Source organism: Carassius auratus, chromosome 35 (genome assembly GCF_003368295.1).
Source record: "Carassius auratus strain Wakin chromosome 35, ASM336829v1, whole genome shotgun sequence".
NCBI lineage: Eukaryota > Metazoa > Chordata > Actinopteri > Cypriniformes > Cyprinidae > Carassius > Carassius auratus.
This window is the reverse complement of record NC_039277.1, coordinates 1640549-1656231: the sequence shown is the minus strand read 5'-3', so window position 1 is coordinate 1656231 and position 15683 is coordinate 1640549. Positions and strand designations below refer to the sequence as shown.

General features: G+C 38.9%; 1 protein-coding gene across 1 annotated transcript; it reads left to right on the top strand.

Moving 5' to 3' along the window:
- The first annotated feature begins 636 nt into the window (after positions 1-636).
- On the top strand, positions 637-15402 carry LOC113053996 (uncharacterized). Its single transcript, XM_026219196.1, has 13 exons — positions 637-730; positions 1332-1424; positions 3158-5404; positions 5832-5999; positions 6433-6603; positions 6690-6791; positions 10927-11037; positions 11369-11547; positions 11636-11793; positions 12462-12504; positions 12706-12892; positions 13859-13994; positions 14389-15402. The coding sequence occupies exons 2-13, from the start codon at positions 1367-1369 to the stop codon at positions 14486-14488; spliced, it is 3660 nt and encodes a 1219-aa protein (XP_026074981.1). The 5' UTR covers positions 637-730; positions 1332-1366; the 3' UTR covers positions 14489-15402.
- Positions 15403-15683: the final 281 nt, after the last annotated feature.

Sequence of the window (15683 nt, the reverse complement as noted above, 5' to 3'; positions counted from 1 at the left end):
TTGTAAACAGCTTACACTTAATGAATTGACAGCTTGTCTGTTAATCTCCAATGTGTTTGCCATTAAATAGTTAGTTTGGGGTGAGCTATATTTGGAGTTTACGAAAGAACAATTGTTTTATGTCAGAAAACTGAGCAGCTGATAGTCTTCATTTCATGATGCTAATACAGTTCATTTCTATTTCGGTTATGCTTTTGTGCTGACAAAACCAATCCAATCAGCCTTTGGTGGTATCATGACGCAGCTCATCATCTCAGTCAACTCAGACTCTGATCCTTAAAGGGATAGTTCACCGAAAATACAATCACTCTTTACTCACCCTTTACTGTAAGTAAATAAATAAATAAATGATCTTATATATTGAAGTCAATGCAGATAGAATGTATGCTGTAGTTTAGTAAATATTGTATATTTATTGGAAATCTATTTGTTAATTAATAAGTTAACTGATTCTCTCGTTTCATTTAAAAAAATAAAGAATAAATAAATACATTTATTTATACAAGAGGAGATGCTATTGGCTCCCTTTCAGAAGGGTGTTTCATCCACTGACACAGGGCTGGGGCTGAGGAGGATTAGTTCATTTAAGCTCCTTCTGGTCTTTATGTCAAGAATAGAACAATAAGAAGTGGAGCAGTGCCCTGATATCAGCTGCTGGTGATGCAGATACTGCCTTTCGTCATTACTTCTCTAAAGAAACCACAGTGGAAACGTGACTGACCGCCTAAAGGTAGGAATATACATTTGTCTGGATTCATATGGCTCCATATAGTTTGAATGGGTCTCTATAGTTAGTGCTTGTTGTGGCAAGGTTAGGACATTGCTGACTCTTGCGAAATTGGCAAGGCAAGACAGATACACTTGTCATGGTCTTCCATTAAAATAATATTTATTTTATTTAATTTTTTTTAAACATTAAACCAATGAAATTAAATGAGAAAGTATTATAAGTAGAGCAAACTAACATTGCATTTATGGAGCGATTTCTGTCCGTTTGTTGACTGACCTGCAAACAGCTTTTAAAAATTTAATAATTTGTAAAAGTATCCTTTTAAATTAAATAATGTAAGTGTTACTAAATGCACGAGCCAATTAGAAATAACAATGTATTTTAGTATTTAGTATATATCAAGTATTTTAACAGCATTTATTCATGAAGATTAATGTTAATTTCTATATACAATAATACATTTATAACATTTCAGCTTGGTTAAATTACAATTAGTTTGGATTAATTCATTTGTTTCTGAAGAATTCACAATGAATGATAGTGTATTTATAAATATACAGTGACACAGATGATGAAACTGCCCCATGTTTCTATGTTTTAGTGTACAGGACTGTAAATGTCAGGCCGTCCATCAGAATGAGTCGGAGGAAGAGGAGGAACAGTCGCCGAAGGAAGAGCTCCAGCAGCAGTAAACGTGAGTGTTGATCTATAAGTGGCTCCTGGGACATGTGTGGACAGTAATCCCCTAAACACCGTCTGAGTCACGCTTAGCCCACGGCTGCAGCACAGCCCAGACACAGGTGCACGATTAGGGGATGCCTATTTTTTTACAGCACTCACCATTACGCTGAAATCTGATTTGAAATGTAGAAAATCACAATGAAAATGTACCAAATTATAGTTTTACAAGAAATGCTAGAAAAACAGAATGTGGAATGTAGTAGTTGACTATATGTGACCCTGGACCACAAAATCAGTCATAGTTTGTTAGGATCAGACAATATTTGACCCAGACACAACTTTTTGAAAATCTGGAATCTGAGGGAGCAAAAAAAAAAAAATCTAAATACTGAGAAAATATACCCCAGCGACTGCTTTTGTGCTCCTGGGTCACATTTATCATACAATACAAACTAGTGTGTTTATGACTATAATAATAAATTGAAATAATATGATGACAAATAACTTTTTTTTTTTTTTTTTTTTTTACTTGCTTACAAACTGTAATCCATTAGTGATTCCAAATTACATGATGAAAACTGTAGTTAGTAACATAAGCCATTACATTACACGTTAGTTAATATAATCTGACTTCTTTCTGATTACTTCTGGATTGCATTTGACCAAACTCGTTTATCACTGATTTAAATCTGGTAGTTTTTGAAAGATATTTCTATGAAAATGCAAAGAAAAAGAAAATTGTATTTGATTATTAGAAAATTCAACGATAATCCATTCGTTGTTATTAACAACATGAAATGCTTTAAACATTACATTACGTCCGGTTTTCAAACTGGGGTTTGTGAGTTGAATAAAAGCTAATAATTAATTCAATCATAAAAATGTAAAATTAAAATAAATATAAAAAAATATAATGACAATCAAAATTAAACACCTGAAAGTCATGTGACTGTTAACCAACATCAGAGAACTGTGAATATGTAAATGTGTTACTTAATAATTAACTAATTAACTTTAAAAATAAATAAATAAAGATAAATACAAATCTGGAATCACAGCATTCAATGTAAGCAAGAAATAATGTGAATTTGTGCATTTTAATGTACTTGAAAGACAGAATCCTTCAAAAGACATATTAATATAAGGTCAAAAACCCACTGAGTGATAATTGAAATAAAAATGGATGTGTCCATCCGTTAATACACAGCATAACAGAGTGTTTTCCAACCCGATCTCACAGCAATTCGTAAATTTTTCACAAGGTGGCTTATTCGTACGAATTTGTACGACCACACTAATACAAATTCATACAATTGTTGCCAAATCGTACGTATTTTACGATTTTCACAATTTGTATGAATTTGTATGTATGACCTACACCTAACTTGGGGTTTAGACAAATCGTATAAAATCGCACGAGTGAGGTCGTACAAATTCGTACGAATAAGCCACCTCGTAAAATACATATGAATTGGCCGTGAGATAGCGTTGGTGTTTTCATACAGCTAAAATAACTGGAAATGGGATACCAGAAGCCTTGCACGTTACATTAAATTAAAAATAAAATGGATATGCCTATAAAGAATTTCCCTGACAGGTTAAACAACAATGATCCCTAAAATGAAGCTTTTTGAGGTTATTTCCATCAAACATAAACAAGGATTCTGTTACAAATAAGACTGGAGAAAGATATCAGGGTGTGCAATGCAACATAATGTATCTAAACCTCTTTTTCTTTTCGCACAGAATGCATATCTCCATATAATTTTCAGAGGCACACTATGGTGGACACCGTGGAAACTGCAGAGAAGGGAGAAACTGACTCCTTCTGTAAAGAGCATGAACTATCAGTGTCTGAAGACGAGAAAGAGACTGAGACTCCAACCACGGAGAAAAAAAACAGAACACGGAGTTGTGACGATTTCTTCCAGGACAAGAAGAACAAAGACAGACAAAAGCCAAGCCCAGAACCAACAGGCCCAGGGTTAAAAATCACACATTCTGTGACCATCGATAACTTTGGACTGTCTTCCCCCAGAGTTGTGTTCGACCGATGCCATGAAGAAACAGTTAGTACTGTGATAGCAGTCACAACCACTGAGGTCAAATGCATGAGCCCAAATATGAAGCTTGAGATCAATGTCGTGACATCAGATGATTCAAATATAAAGACCACCTTTATTCTTCACAACTGCAGAAACGAAAGAGAAGAGGCTCATTTTAGAACTGAGAAACGTCAATCTCTAAAAAATACCCACGTGTGTTCATGGAACCGACAAGGAGCAGATGACAAACAAAACATCAGTGAGAATTTTAGCTATACGATTAGCATTGCTGAGCTAAATGCAGAATTAACACATGATTCGCAGAGTCAGAGCTCGTGGGATGACCCCAAAGAAATGGCTTGCCGTAAAAGCTGCTGTAAAAATAACTTCCGTTGGGTGAACACCGGTGGCCAGACGGACACAGATTTCACACTGGTTGATGCATCCTCCAGTTGCTCTTCACCCTCTGATTTCTGGCAACATCAGAAACAGCGCTCACTGCCCAGTGTTCTTGGTAATGAGGCATTATGGGATATCCCTCCCCCTGATGAATTTGCCGATAAGAAGACTAATGCATTGGATTTCCTTGCAGAAAATGTTGCATCTTGTCAAATCAGTCCCAAAGAAAGATTCACTGGCCACGACAACACTATTTGCTCACAGACAGCATCTGAGCTTACCTTCTGCAAAAAGTTTACACGCCAGAATACACCGGACAACAGGACAAATCAACCTCAGGAACACTTCTTCATGAATCCCAGAGCTTCGATAAACAGATCTTCTTTCACTAAAAACTTCATAGAAAATCACGAAAGGAAGACGCGCTTGCGCAACAACAGCATCGCCTTCCTAGAAACTCATCCCGCAGGCTACATGGACATTCCTCCCAAAAGAAGAAAGACGTACCCGGGATTGATATATCAAATGAGTCAAGCCAGAGAGAGCATTCCCTCATACAGAGAGTCGTTTTCCTCTGGCACACTGTCGTCGTTTTTCACGCAGTCGCTTCCCTCTCAAGCAGACAGGATGGGAAGATTTTATGTAGAAGACGAAAGACTTTGTCCGCTTGAGAGCCGCAAATCTTCCAGTAGCAGCAGCTACAGACCAAGCTCAAGCTCTACAACCGGTCCTGACTCTTGTACTGCCAAATTTAAGGCTTACAGCACAACGAAAAACCCATTCTATCCATCCAGGTCCGACGAGAGTCCAGAAGATGTCTTCTTTAGAGGCGAACAATATCAAGGGCCATCACATCTAGACGAGATGGAGCAACTGGGTTCAGATGTCGCTGCGGGAATGATGATCGATGATGGCACAGATCAAGACAGCACCTCGGCGGGACCGCCTGAGCTGAATGAAGTCAATGAAAGTGGCTTTGATGAGGAGATGGTGGAGCTGGATGAGTTAAATTCTCCAGGTGACACCATGGAGAGTCATCAAAGGGAGCTTCTAATTCATGTCATCCCACCTTCACTGTGCAACTCTGAAGAGAAAATCAATGAGGGATTACCTAACAGTTTCAAGCATCACACGTGGGACGGAGATGAAGCTGATGCTCCAAAGAAACGGAGAGGTTCGGTAATGACAATAATCACTGGGGACTGTGAGCAGAGATTTCTACAGGGCAACCATGTCTTCTCGTTTGATGAGGACGTTTCACAGGAACATCAGATAGATGCTTTGAGCCCTGTGATTGAGTCTCCTATTGGGTCTCCAATAGAGGATCCGGCCAGTATCAGAGAAGCTGTGGAAGAGGTCGTGGACTACTCCCAAGCACAAAAAACCATAACCTCGGCTAACGCTAAGCTAACCTTACAAATGGACATGTCTTCTCAACAGCCTGGAGTAGTGCAAACAAATGCATCCCTGGAGAAAACAGGCACAGATGTCTCTAGGACAACCAAATTCTATAACAATGATTCGTCTGAACGGCAAAGTGCTTCAAAAAGTGAGCATTGAAATATTTTATGCTTCTTATTGAACAATCCAGTTATGACCATGGCTGGCTAGCAGATGCTCATGTGTCCTACTTTTAAGAATTAAAAAAAAATATATTTTAATGATTCGCCATTTTTAAATGAATCAGTTGAGTCAGTGATTCAGTGATTCACCCATTCATAAAGACAGTCACTGTTATATATCCCATTCAGCTTATCATGTTAATAATTCCAGGACGTTTTTGTTTACAGTGGTTTTGTATGATTATCAAATTTGGATCTGTGTTAGCTCATCACTTGATGTCCACTACAATATCTCTGCCCGAAGCAGAAAACGACTAAAACGGCTAAAACATTGTTTTAGTGTTTTGTTGGATTTGGCTTTACAATGTTGCTGTCATCAGACCAATACATTTTTGCATATTTTATCATTCTTAGATTCTTTAGAGGTCAAAGAACACCTCAGGCCCCCAACAGACTCCATTCATAAAGATTCAGAGGAGCATTCAGACCACTGGGCAAAGAGGAGGAAGCTCTTCAAAGAGAGCAAACAGCGCAGCTCTGCAGGAGGAAGCTCTATAACTAGCATTATAACAGAGGAATCAGGTAATCACACATATACATGCTCATTACATTTGTCATGTGTGAAGTTTATGATTGGTTCTGAAGTTTCTGTGCAAATGGCAAAACTCTGCAAATAATGGAATTATATGCTAAGTCCAGAATTTACTTTATGCTATTTTATTAGTTGTCACATTCATATATTGATGTTATATATAAATGTATTATTAAATATTATATTTATATAGTTAATTATTTGTAATATATGTATATATATATAGAGACCACTTGAAAATCCCCAATTTCTCTGGATTTACTGTATTTAATAGATGTATAAAGTGAATTAAATTAGTCAATTCTATGTCCTGCCTTTTGTTTTAAGTATGGGTTTGAGAGAAAAAAATGTAATTTTTGATATGATAACATTTCTGAATGCATTTTTATTTTAAATACTGACTTCTCTTTTTTCATCATTAAGACACATTGAACTCTGAGGACACTCGTTCAGTGGACATGTCGATGCGAGATATTGAGGACAGAGGATTTTACACAGAAACCTTTCACTCAGTATCATGGATCTACCATGGAGATGAAGTTAGCCAGAATGATAGTCCACACTGTCTCACCAGCTGTACTCGACCAGCAGCCAGTGGGTTCATAGCATTCTAACAAGATCATAGGCTAGAACTGGCTATTTATGATTTACAGTGTTCAAAGATGCATTATATATTTCAGTTCGTGAGCGGACGGTGAAAATCAGCAAAGGCATGGGCGAGTATCCATGGGGCTTCAGAATACAGTTCTCCAAACCCATCGTGGTTACTGAGGTGGACACAAGTAAGTTATCAAGAATACAGATCTAATTAGCAAAACAGCAAATGTACATGTATGTAAAAACAAAAAAAAATAGAAACTCACTAGTTTTTTTTATTAGATTTTATAAAAAGGAATAGCTTCGAGGCATTGTATAAAGCCAGTTCACATCAAGGATGATAAGTAACGTTTCAATAATCATTATTAGTCTGTGAGAATAGGGAATACCACACCATATGTTTTATACAATACAGATTGTGTCAAAGCAGATTTACAGTGTCAAACGGAATAATGCAATGATAATGATCACAAAGGACAATAGAAAACAGTTTGGTTTTTAGTTAATGTCAGTTCATCATTGATTCAGTGATGTCATCATTTAACATGGTTCAGTTCTCTTCCAATTCAAAATCAAGCCAATGTTGCCAGAAATTAAGTTTCCCCAACTAAGCAAGCCAGAGGCAACACTAACACGGAACCAAAACTTCATCTGTGACAGCAATGGAGAAAAAAGATGAAGATGAGATGGCAAGATGAAACCAGCAAGGTGTGGTGTAAATCCTGGCTGTAACATAGGTCAGATTGAGCAGAGGACTTGTCTGGCTTGCCTGGTCTTGTGTGGATGGTCATCGAGGTGACAAGGTCTTCATACAGGATCTATCTCTAGGGCTCATCTAATTGATGTGGTCTCCGCTGACATTCAGAGCTGTAGAGGTCTTCTCTAGGTGCTGATCCACCAACTGATCTGGACACAGACTGGATCTGGTGTTTACGGTGACCTGGGAATAAGAGAGAAAGAGGCTATTATTATCGTAGATGCCATTCTTCTTATGATGTCGCAAGTACATTGGGTGTTATGGGAAATGTTCCAGTTTCTGGATGACCTAATTAATGCAGCCTAACAAATCTTTAACGGTTTTGAAAATTAGAAATGTGTTAGTGTATTATGTGTATATCAGGTTAAATAGAAGAGTCTTTAATATAGATTTGAACTGACAAAGTGTGTCTACCTCCTGAACAAAGCTAGGTAGATTGTTCCAAAGTTTGGGCGTTAAATAGGAAAAGGATCCGCTGCACGCAATTAATTTGATAATCGAGGTATTATCAAATGGCCAGAGTTTTAAGATTGCAGCGAAAGACTAAACTGCTATATGAGCTGCTCAAGTATTGAGGAGCTAAACCATTCAGGGCTTTATAAGTAATAATCAAGATTTTAAAATGTATTCGTTGTTCAATAGGGAGCCAGTGCAGTGTTGACAGAACCGGGCTAATATGGTCACACTTCCTGGTTCTAGTAAGAACTCTAGGTGCTGCAGTTTGGATCAGCTTTAGTTTTTTTCATTAAGCATGCAGACTGACCATTTCTCAAAAAATTTATTAATTTCAATAGCAGGGAGCTGTAAAGAATCCCGTTGAGGGGCCAAACACAGCGCTGCCTGGAGATGCCAAATCATACTCCTCGCTTCTTGCAAGAGGAGGTCTGTCCTCAGTGGTGTCACCCAATGGTCTTCCGATAGCTACTGAATCAACTTGGGAAACCACACCTGTTTCCTCCAGATTGGGGCCAACAGGTGGATCAAACATCTGACTTCCCTGACCTGTCCTAAGGACCTAAGGAAGCACGGAAACCAAGGGGAAGGCATACAGGTGAGTGCTGGGCCAAACATGGGTCAGTGCCTCTCACTGCTTCAAAAAAACAAATTGGGCAGTGGAAGTTTTCTTCTGAGGTAAAGAGGTCCACCTCTGCACTGCCGAAGACAGACCAGATAATTTGAACCATTAGGGGATGTAGTCTCATTCTCCTGGAGTTACATTGCCCCTGGACAGCATGTCTGCCCCTTGGTTCAATCTGCCCAGCACCTAAACTAGTTTGCATTGTGCCCATAAAAGGACACGTCAAGCCAAACTCTAAAGGGAGTTTGACCACCTTGTTGATTTATGAAGGCTACCGCCATCATGTTGTCCAAGATGACCAGGAGCTGCTTCACAATATAAAGTAAGGAGACCCCTTAAGGCTGGCAGGAAGGTTTTTAGTGCTGGTGATGTGAAGATATTGCTCCAGGTTTGACCAGGATCCGAACGCCGGTCTTCCTTTATACAGAGCTCCCCAACCAAGAGTTGGAGGGATCTGTTTTGACCACCTTCCTTCCGGAGGTCGGTCCCAATGGAATGCACTATTAAAACAGGTGAGGAGACCTCCAAGGGGCCACAGCTCTGATGCAGCTCTTTGAGCCAATACTGGAGGGGCTGCATGTGAAGTAGACCCAGAGGAATCACAGAGGAAATGGCCGACATGAGAAACATCTTGTGGAAAGCCCTGAGGTGACGTGAAATTCCCAGTTTGAATGATGCAGCTAGATGCTGAACAGTCTGGGGGCATTCTGGCATAATCCATCTGGGCAGAATCATGTCCCCAAAAACACTGCTCATTGGATGGGAGACAAACAGCTCTTGGCTAAATAGATTTTCAACCCAAGCTGCTCCAGGTGACATACCAACAGCAATATGTGAGCAATGAGTTCCTGTTCTGATCTGGCTAAAACCAGATAATCATCAAGGTAATTCAAAATGTGCATTCCCATCTGCCTCAGAAGGTACAGTAAATATTCATGTTCATGCACTTCGTAAAAGTGCATGGGGCCAGAGACAGTCCAACTGGAAAGACTGTATATTGACAGGCCACTCCCTCAAGTGTGAATCTCAAGAACAGTCCGTGAATGGGGGCAATCGATATGTGAAAGTAAACGTCTTTCAGATCCACTGATAAAGCAGTTCATGGGAAATTTGAATAGCTGTCTCATGAGTGAGCAGTTCAGCTGCCTGAGATCAAGAATTGGCCTGAGCCTGCCATCTTTCTTGGCATTGAGGACATACTGTTCACTACAGTAACCATTTTCATGGCTCCTTTTGCAAGCAGTGTCTGCACTTCAGGCCGAAGAACGTGATCATCATTGTCCCATACTGAATGATGCCTCTGAAGTGAGGTGGCCTGTGAGCAAACGGAAAGTAGCTTTCACTGGTTTTTAGAACCCAACTTGACACATTCGCATTGAGCATGCTGTGTTTCATCGTCTAGGGGTGCTACTTGGCAGGCTGTTGATGGAGCCTTCTGGCAACTTGAAACACCCACCACATTGGAGCACTTTAGCAGGAAGTGATTGCTTGCAATGACTTCTGTGCCGCTGTAAACTGCTCAGCAAAACCGTGCGGAGGTGCGGAGAAGTTTTGCGCGAATCACTAGGAGCAATTCCTTCTCCACTGATGATTCGGATTAGGGGTAGAGCTTCATTCATGCTTTTTTTATACAAATAGTACTTTTCTTACAAATCACACAAATTCATACTAATTCTCCATTTTGTATAATAATTATGTTTTCTCTTGAAATCAGGTTTGGAACAGCTCTATTATCCTGCCATCTGTAATCAAATTAAACACACATGTGGATTGATTTCTTAAACCTTTATCAACTTTCAACAGATAGATTTATATCATTCATAATCATTACTTAATGTAATTCAGTATATTGTAAAAAAAAAAAAAAATGTTTCCTGCATCAGTGATATTAGGCTTGGCCTTATTAATTCATGCTGCTGTACACTCACAAGTCACTATTTTAGAGAGGCTATGAATCCTATGTGTTTTTGGCACGTCCTGATTTTGCCAAGTCCGATGTGTTCCTAGGTCAACATATTTTGTTGACCCTGGAACAACATTTTACTCCAAAAATATATTCTTAACCATATCCCTACACCTAAACCTAACCTTAACCATTAGTAATCCCTAAAATCAGAGGAAATGATAGATGAATGACACTGATGTACAAGCACCAAACACTGATTTTAAGCATAAACTTCACAAAATCTATAAACTGGTTCTTCAAATCTGATTGGTTAATCACAATGTTGTTCCAGGGTCAACAACGATGTTGTCCCAGGAACATGTCTCACTTGGTAAAATCAGGTTAGGCGTGTTTTTGTACACATGTGCGGTGTTAACCAGTTAGTCTTCTTCGCAGCCACAAAACCAGTCAACAACATTCTCTTTTGCGTTAAACTTGCACAAAAGTCCCATTGCTGATATTTTTTTTGTATAAACATGTTTCTCAGATGTCGAGATCTCGTATGGAGTCAGATAAAGCTGTTGGTGTGCTGTGTTTCAGATGGAGCAGCGGAGGAGGCAGGGCTGCAGGTTGGAGACTATGTGCTGGCGGTAAACGGCACTGATGTCACTAGTGTGCCACACTCAGAAGCAGCTGACCTCGCACGACAAGGTAGGGTGCACAATCAGACAACATTACAGCAGTTCTCACGTTTACACTGATTTGCAGTTTGGAGGAATCAATACCAGCTGAAAGTCAGAGCCAGTCTGCAGATTTTGGGTAGTCAGAAATGGCACATTTCACATGAAACTGTGTAGTGTAGAATTGCAACAGACTCCATGTTGATTTTATCTAGTTTTTTTTAGGTTGATTTGTTTCATGCCCATTTTTCTGGTAGTTGACAGTTGATACTTTGACTATCAAAATAAAGTGTTACTGGTGCTTTTGTATAACTTAAATCATTTTTGTTTGTTTTTTCTGGTTTCTGGTTCGAATAATAAAGGCCCAGACATTTTAACGCTGACCATTGGCTCGGATATCGGTCGAATGCCTAACACTCCACGACCAGCGTGCAGGGGTTACTTGCATAAGCGAACTCATTCCAGTTTGCTGAAAGGCTGGAGAAAGAGGTGGTTCGTGCTCAGACATGACTGCTGCCTTTATTACTACAGAAATAAGCGCGTGAGTGCAGTTTTCTGTTTCATCCAAAGAGTTGAACCTGTACAATCTGAATGTGCAATGACTTACAAAATGTGTTTCTCGTTGACAGGATGAAGGGAAGAGTCAAGCTCTGTCTGTGACGAGTCTGGAAGGAGCAGTAGTGGAAGCCGACACCAGTTTAGGAAAGCCGTTTGTGTTCAGATGCTGTCCTGTCTCTGGGAACCGAGTTTACTACTTGTGTGCAACATCAAACCAAGAGATGAAGCGGTGAGAACATGCAGTGCTTTTTAAAATGAAGAGATCATTCTATTGATTTAATTTAAGCAATGCTGAGGAGTTACAAATAAAAATAGTCTGATGGAGTGACACTAGTTCAGCTGTTTTCTAAATCGTTCAGCTTTTCCAGTAACAAGCGACAGTACTTTTCCCAACAAGTGATGGATTTGCATAAGAAAACACTGCATGTGTACTATACTCTGTGAATTAAACATAAAGAGCAGTTTACCTGTGATAATCATATAAAGTGCTCTTACAAAGGTAAAAAAATAAAATAAAAACCTATCTGGGGGAAATGTTAGGATTATGCTCAGTTCTGTTCTGTCTGCATGTGTTCCTCATTAGTCTTATTTTTTCATAGTAACCGATTTGGTTTCCCTCATTTTTGGTTTGCTTCATCTGTGTCCCATCTAGTTTCCTTCGTTTGCTCTATGTACTTAAGTCCTCAGTTTGAGTTATTTCCGTTAAGTTTTGTTTATGTCTGTGTGTTACTGCGATTTCTGTCTCTTGGTGTCCTATTTGCCTTGTACTCCCTTGCACAATCCATCTTATTTCAGAGGGACTGCCGTTACTTAAATGCGATTACTAATGTGCATACCAAAAATCATCTGGTAAATAGCAATAATGAATAAAGAAGTTTGTAATTGTGTGTTTCTCAGGTGGCTGGAGGCTATGGGTAGAGCCGTTCATCCTATTACTCAGGTACCTTCCTAATGATTTGTGCATGTATTATTTGTTGTCATTTAACATACCCAAAATATGGTATTTCATTCTACTATAAATGAGAATAAACAAGATCGATTAATAAATCAGTGTCTTGCTAAATTGAATCGCACTGGTTGAAAGAAGCCGATGTTGTTGTGGTAATGCTCATAATGCTAATGATATTAATTGCTTGAGCAGAATCACGTGTGGATGGACGTCACTCGACACAACTCAAATCTGCCCCCTCTGGCAGTCAAGAACCCAGAATGCCTTGGGTTACTCCACCAGCTGGACAGGAGCAAGGACTCATGGGTGCAGCACTACTGTGTTCTGAAAGACGGATGCCTCTATTTCTATGCAAGCATCCGGTCAACCTGCGCGATAGGTATGTCCTAGAACTGTTAGAACTCCAGATAAAACAAAACAACTCTATCCTGAAATTAAACTCCCAGTATACATTATATGGGAAAAAGTATTTGGAATTATGAAATTCGTGCTCAACTGTAAGATGCATTATTGGCAAGCAGAGGCATTTAGGAACAGCAGCTGCTTCGGCACGTAAAGTCAAAGTGTGCGGTCTCTCTGGATGCACATAGTTCATAAGAGTCACTAATGCTCTGCTGATTCCATTGCTGAAGAGTCCCACCAACTTCCACTGGCATTCATTTCAGCATAAAGACTGAATTAATGTTGTTCAGTTGCTTTGACGCAAGCGCTATATAAATAAAGCTGACTTGACTTAACTTGAATGGTGAGAACTTCATGTAATGGGTTTCCATGGCCAAACAGCTGCATGCCATCCTCACATCACCAGATGCAGTGCCAAGTGTGGGCTGGTGTGATGTAAAGCATGCAGAGACTGGACTCTGGAGCAGTGGCGAATCACTGACCAATCACTCTTCTACGTCTGCCATACTTAACTTAATGCTTCTGCTTACTACCAAGACATTATAGACAATACTATGGTTCCAGTTATTTGGATACTGTTTTGGGAAGGCCGTTTTCTTTTCCAGCATGACTATGCCCCCATTGCCCAGTGCAAGGTCCATAAAGACATTACGTTGGATGAATTTTGGTGTAGCAGAATTTGACTTGCCCATACAGAGCCCTGACATAAGCTTTATCAAACGCCTTTGGGATGAACTGGAATGGAGACTGCAAGCCAGGCTTTCTCATCCAGCGTCAGTGGTTGGCTTCACAAATGCTCTACAGAAACACTCCAAAATTTTGAGAAAAACTTTCAAAAAGAGTGGAGCATCACAGCTGCAAATAGGGGACCAGCTCCATGTTTCACAGTATCTCTATAGCTGTCTTTGGATGACATCTAATATCTCCCATTTGTCTTATTCAGGAGGAATCTACCTGCATGGTTTCACAGTGAGGGATCAGCCAGTGGGATCCAAAAGATCTGCTATTGAGCTCAGACCTCCATCTGAAGAGTTTAAAGTGTTCTACCTCTGCGCAGAGAACGCAAATGAGAACAAACGGTAATTAACTTGATCTTGAAGCACTTTCAAAACATTCAATAAAGTCCACAAGTCAACTGTCAAAGGGGCTGAAAACTTTTGTTTCAACTCATCAGTCTACAAAATTGTAATTTTCATACAGTTTGGTGTTTAAGACATGCTGACAATGTTTTGTCATATCATATTAATTTGTTTCAGTTTATTGTACTTTGACTAATTTTAGCTGACAAAAATAGCATTTAATGAATTTTGAACAAAATATTTTTTTTTGTAACAAAGTATGAATTATTGTTTCCAAACCTGCATTTCTGACAGGAGGTGTTTAGGCAGCACATGAAATGGCATGAATTGTTCTGAAATTATAAATCAGGAATTAATTAACGTGGTGAAGTAACATCATCCTTTTTTCCCCTAGATGGGTTAGTGCAATAAAATTGTCTATTGGAAAATGGCTGCCACTGCATCAGGCACTTCAAGACTACATGAGTCGCCCACCCGAGGAAACAAGAATGTAATATACAGATACATACAAATTAAAATGATAAAAACGTCTGCTGTAAATATTCGTGATGAAAACATATATAATATTCAAGTGCTTCTTCGCAACCCAGCAGCAGCGAGTCCATGAAGTTGTCATGGCACCCAGACACACTGCATGCTGTGCTGTGACGGTAGCTAGAAGCATAGAAATATAATTAGAAACCTCCGAACTCAGCATCACTTCAAGACTGACTTCAAATGAGGTCTTGATTTAGGTCCACTTTACCTTTAATGTGATGCATGTTTGTTTGATTCAGAGGAGAGTTTAAGAAAGAATGATGGCCTGCATTTCTGTAAAGTTATGTTGTCACACAAGTTGAATTATTATGATCTGTTTTCCATTTTCAGTATTTATATGCATTTATAAGACATTTGCCACTGTCATCTGTACATCATATGCACTTTCTTTATGTTTTTTAATGCGTAGGCCATTTTCTCTTTAGCTTACCTGTTGTTTTAGATATTTATATAGTTGACGGCAATATTATGACTTTTCCTATTCTTTGTATAACTAATGATACATGTATGGCTTTTTGTATTATTATTATTTTTATTAGTATTCTGTGATCCTTTTTACAAAATTTTGAATTTTTCAAAACTAAGGGAGTATTTACACTTGGTCACTTCATGCATTTCAATGAATCGGATTCATGTTCTCATATGAGCCCTGTGCAACCAAATGCATCACACTTGGCTGAAATTCGTCTGAGATTACATTCACTCTCTAACAGGATAGCTATTTGATCAGTAAAGCACACGTAGGGCCACGTGTAAATATCCCCTTTCCTTTGAATCTGGTATATTCTGCTCATTTAAGTGCTTGTATTGCATGTTAATAGCCTTTGTAACGAAGTAAGCTTGCCAAAATACAGACCCGCATTATGTTCTACCTCACAGATGTTGTTCTTGTACAATAAGTTTCATGATTATACGTTAATGCAGTGGACTGCTCACTGAGTCACCGAGTGGCAAAATATTGCACGAATGTAAATATATAGTATATATTTAATTAATTATTAATTGGTTTAATTTAGAGTAAACTGTAATTTATAGTATCTATCTAGATATAATCCTTTATCAGTTTAATTATTAGTCATTTGTATTGTTTTATTCAGTTGTAAAGTCGTACTGTCGAAGGAACAGGCTCATATATTGATTTCTCATGTAGGA

Coding starts and splice junctions, on each gene's coding strand:
- LOC113053996 (XM_026219196.1), top strand. CDS start 1,367: ATGAGTCGGAGGAAGAGGAGGAACAGTCGCCGAAGGAAGAGCTCCAGC. Junction 1,425..3,157: donor GAGCTCCAGCAGCAGTAAAC/GTGAGTGTTGAT, acceptor CTTTTCGCACAG/AATGCATATCTCCATATAAT. Junction 6,000..6,432: donor CATTATAACAGAGGAATCAG/GTAATCACACAT, acceptor TTCATCATTAAG/ACACATTGAACTCTGAGGAC.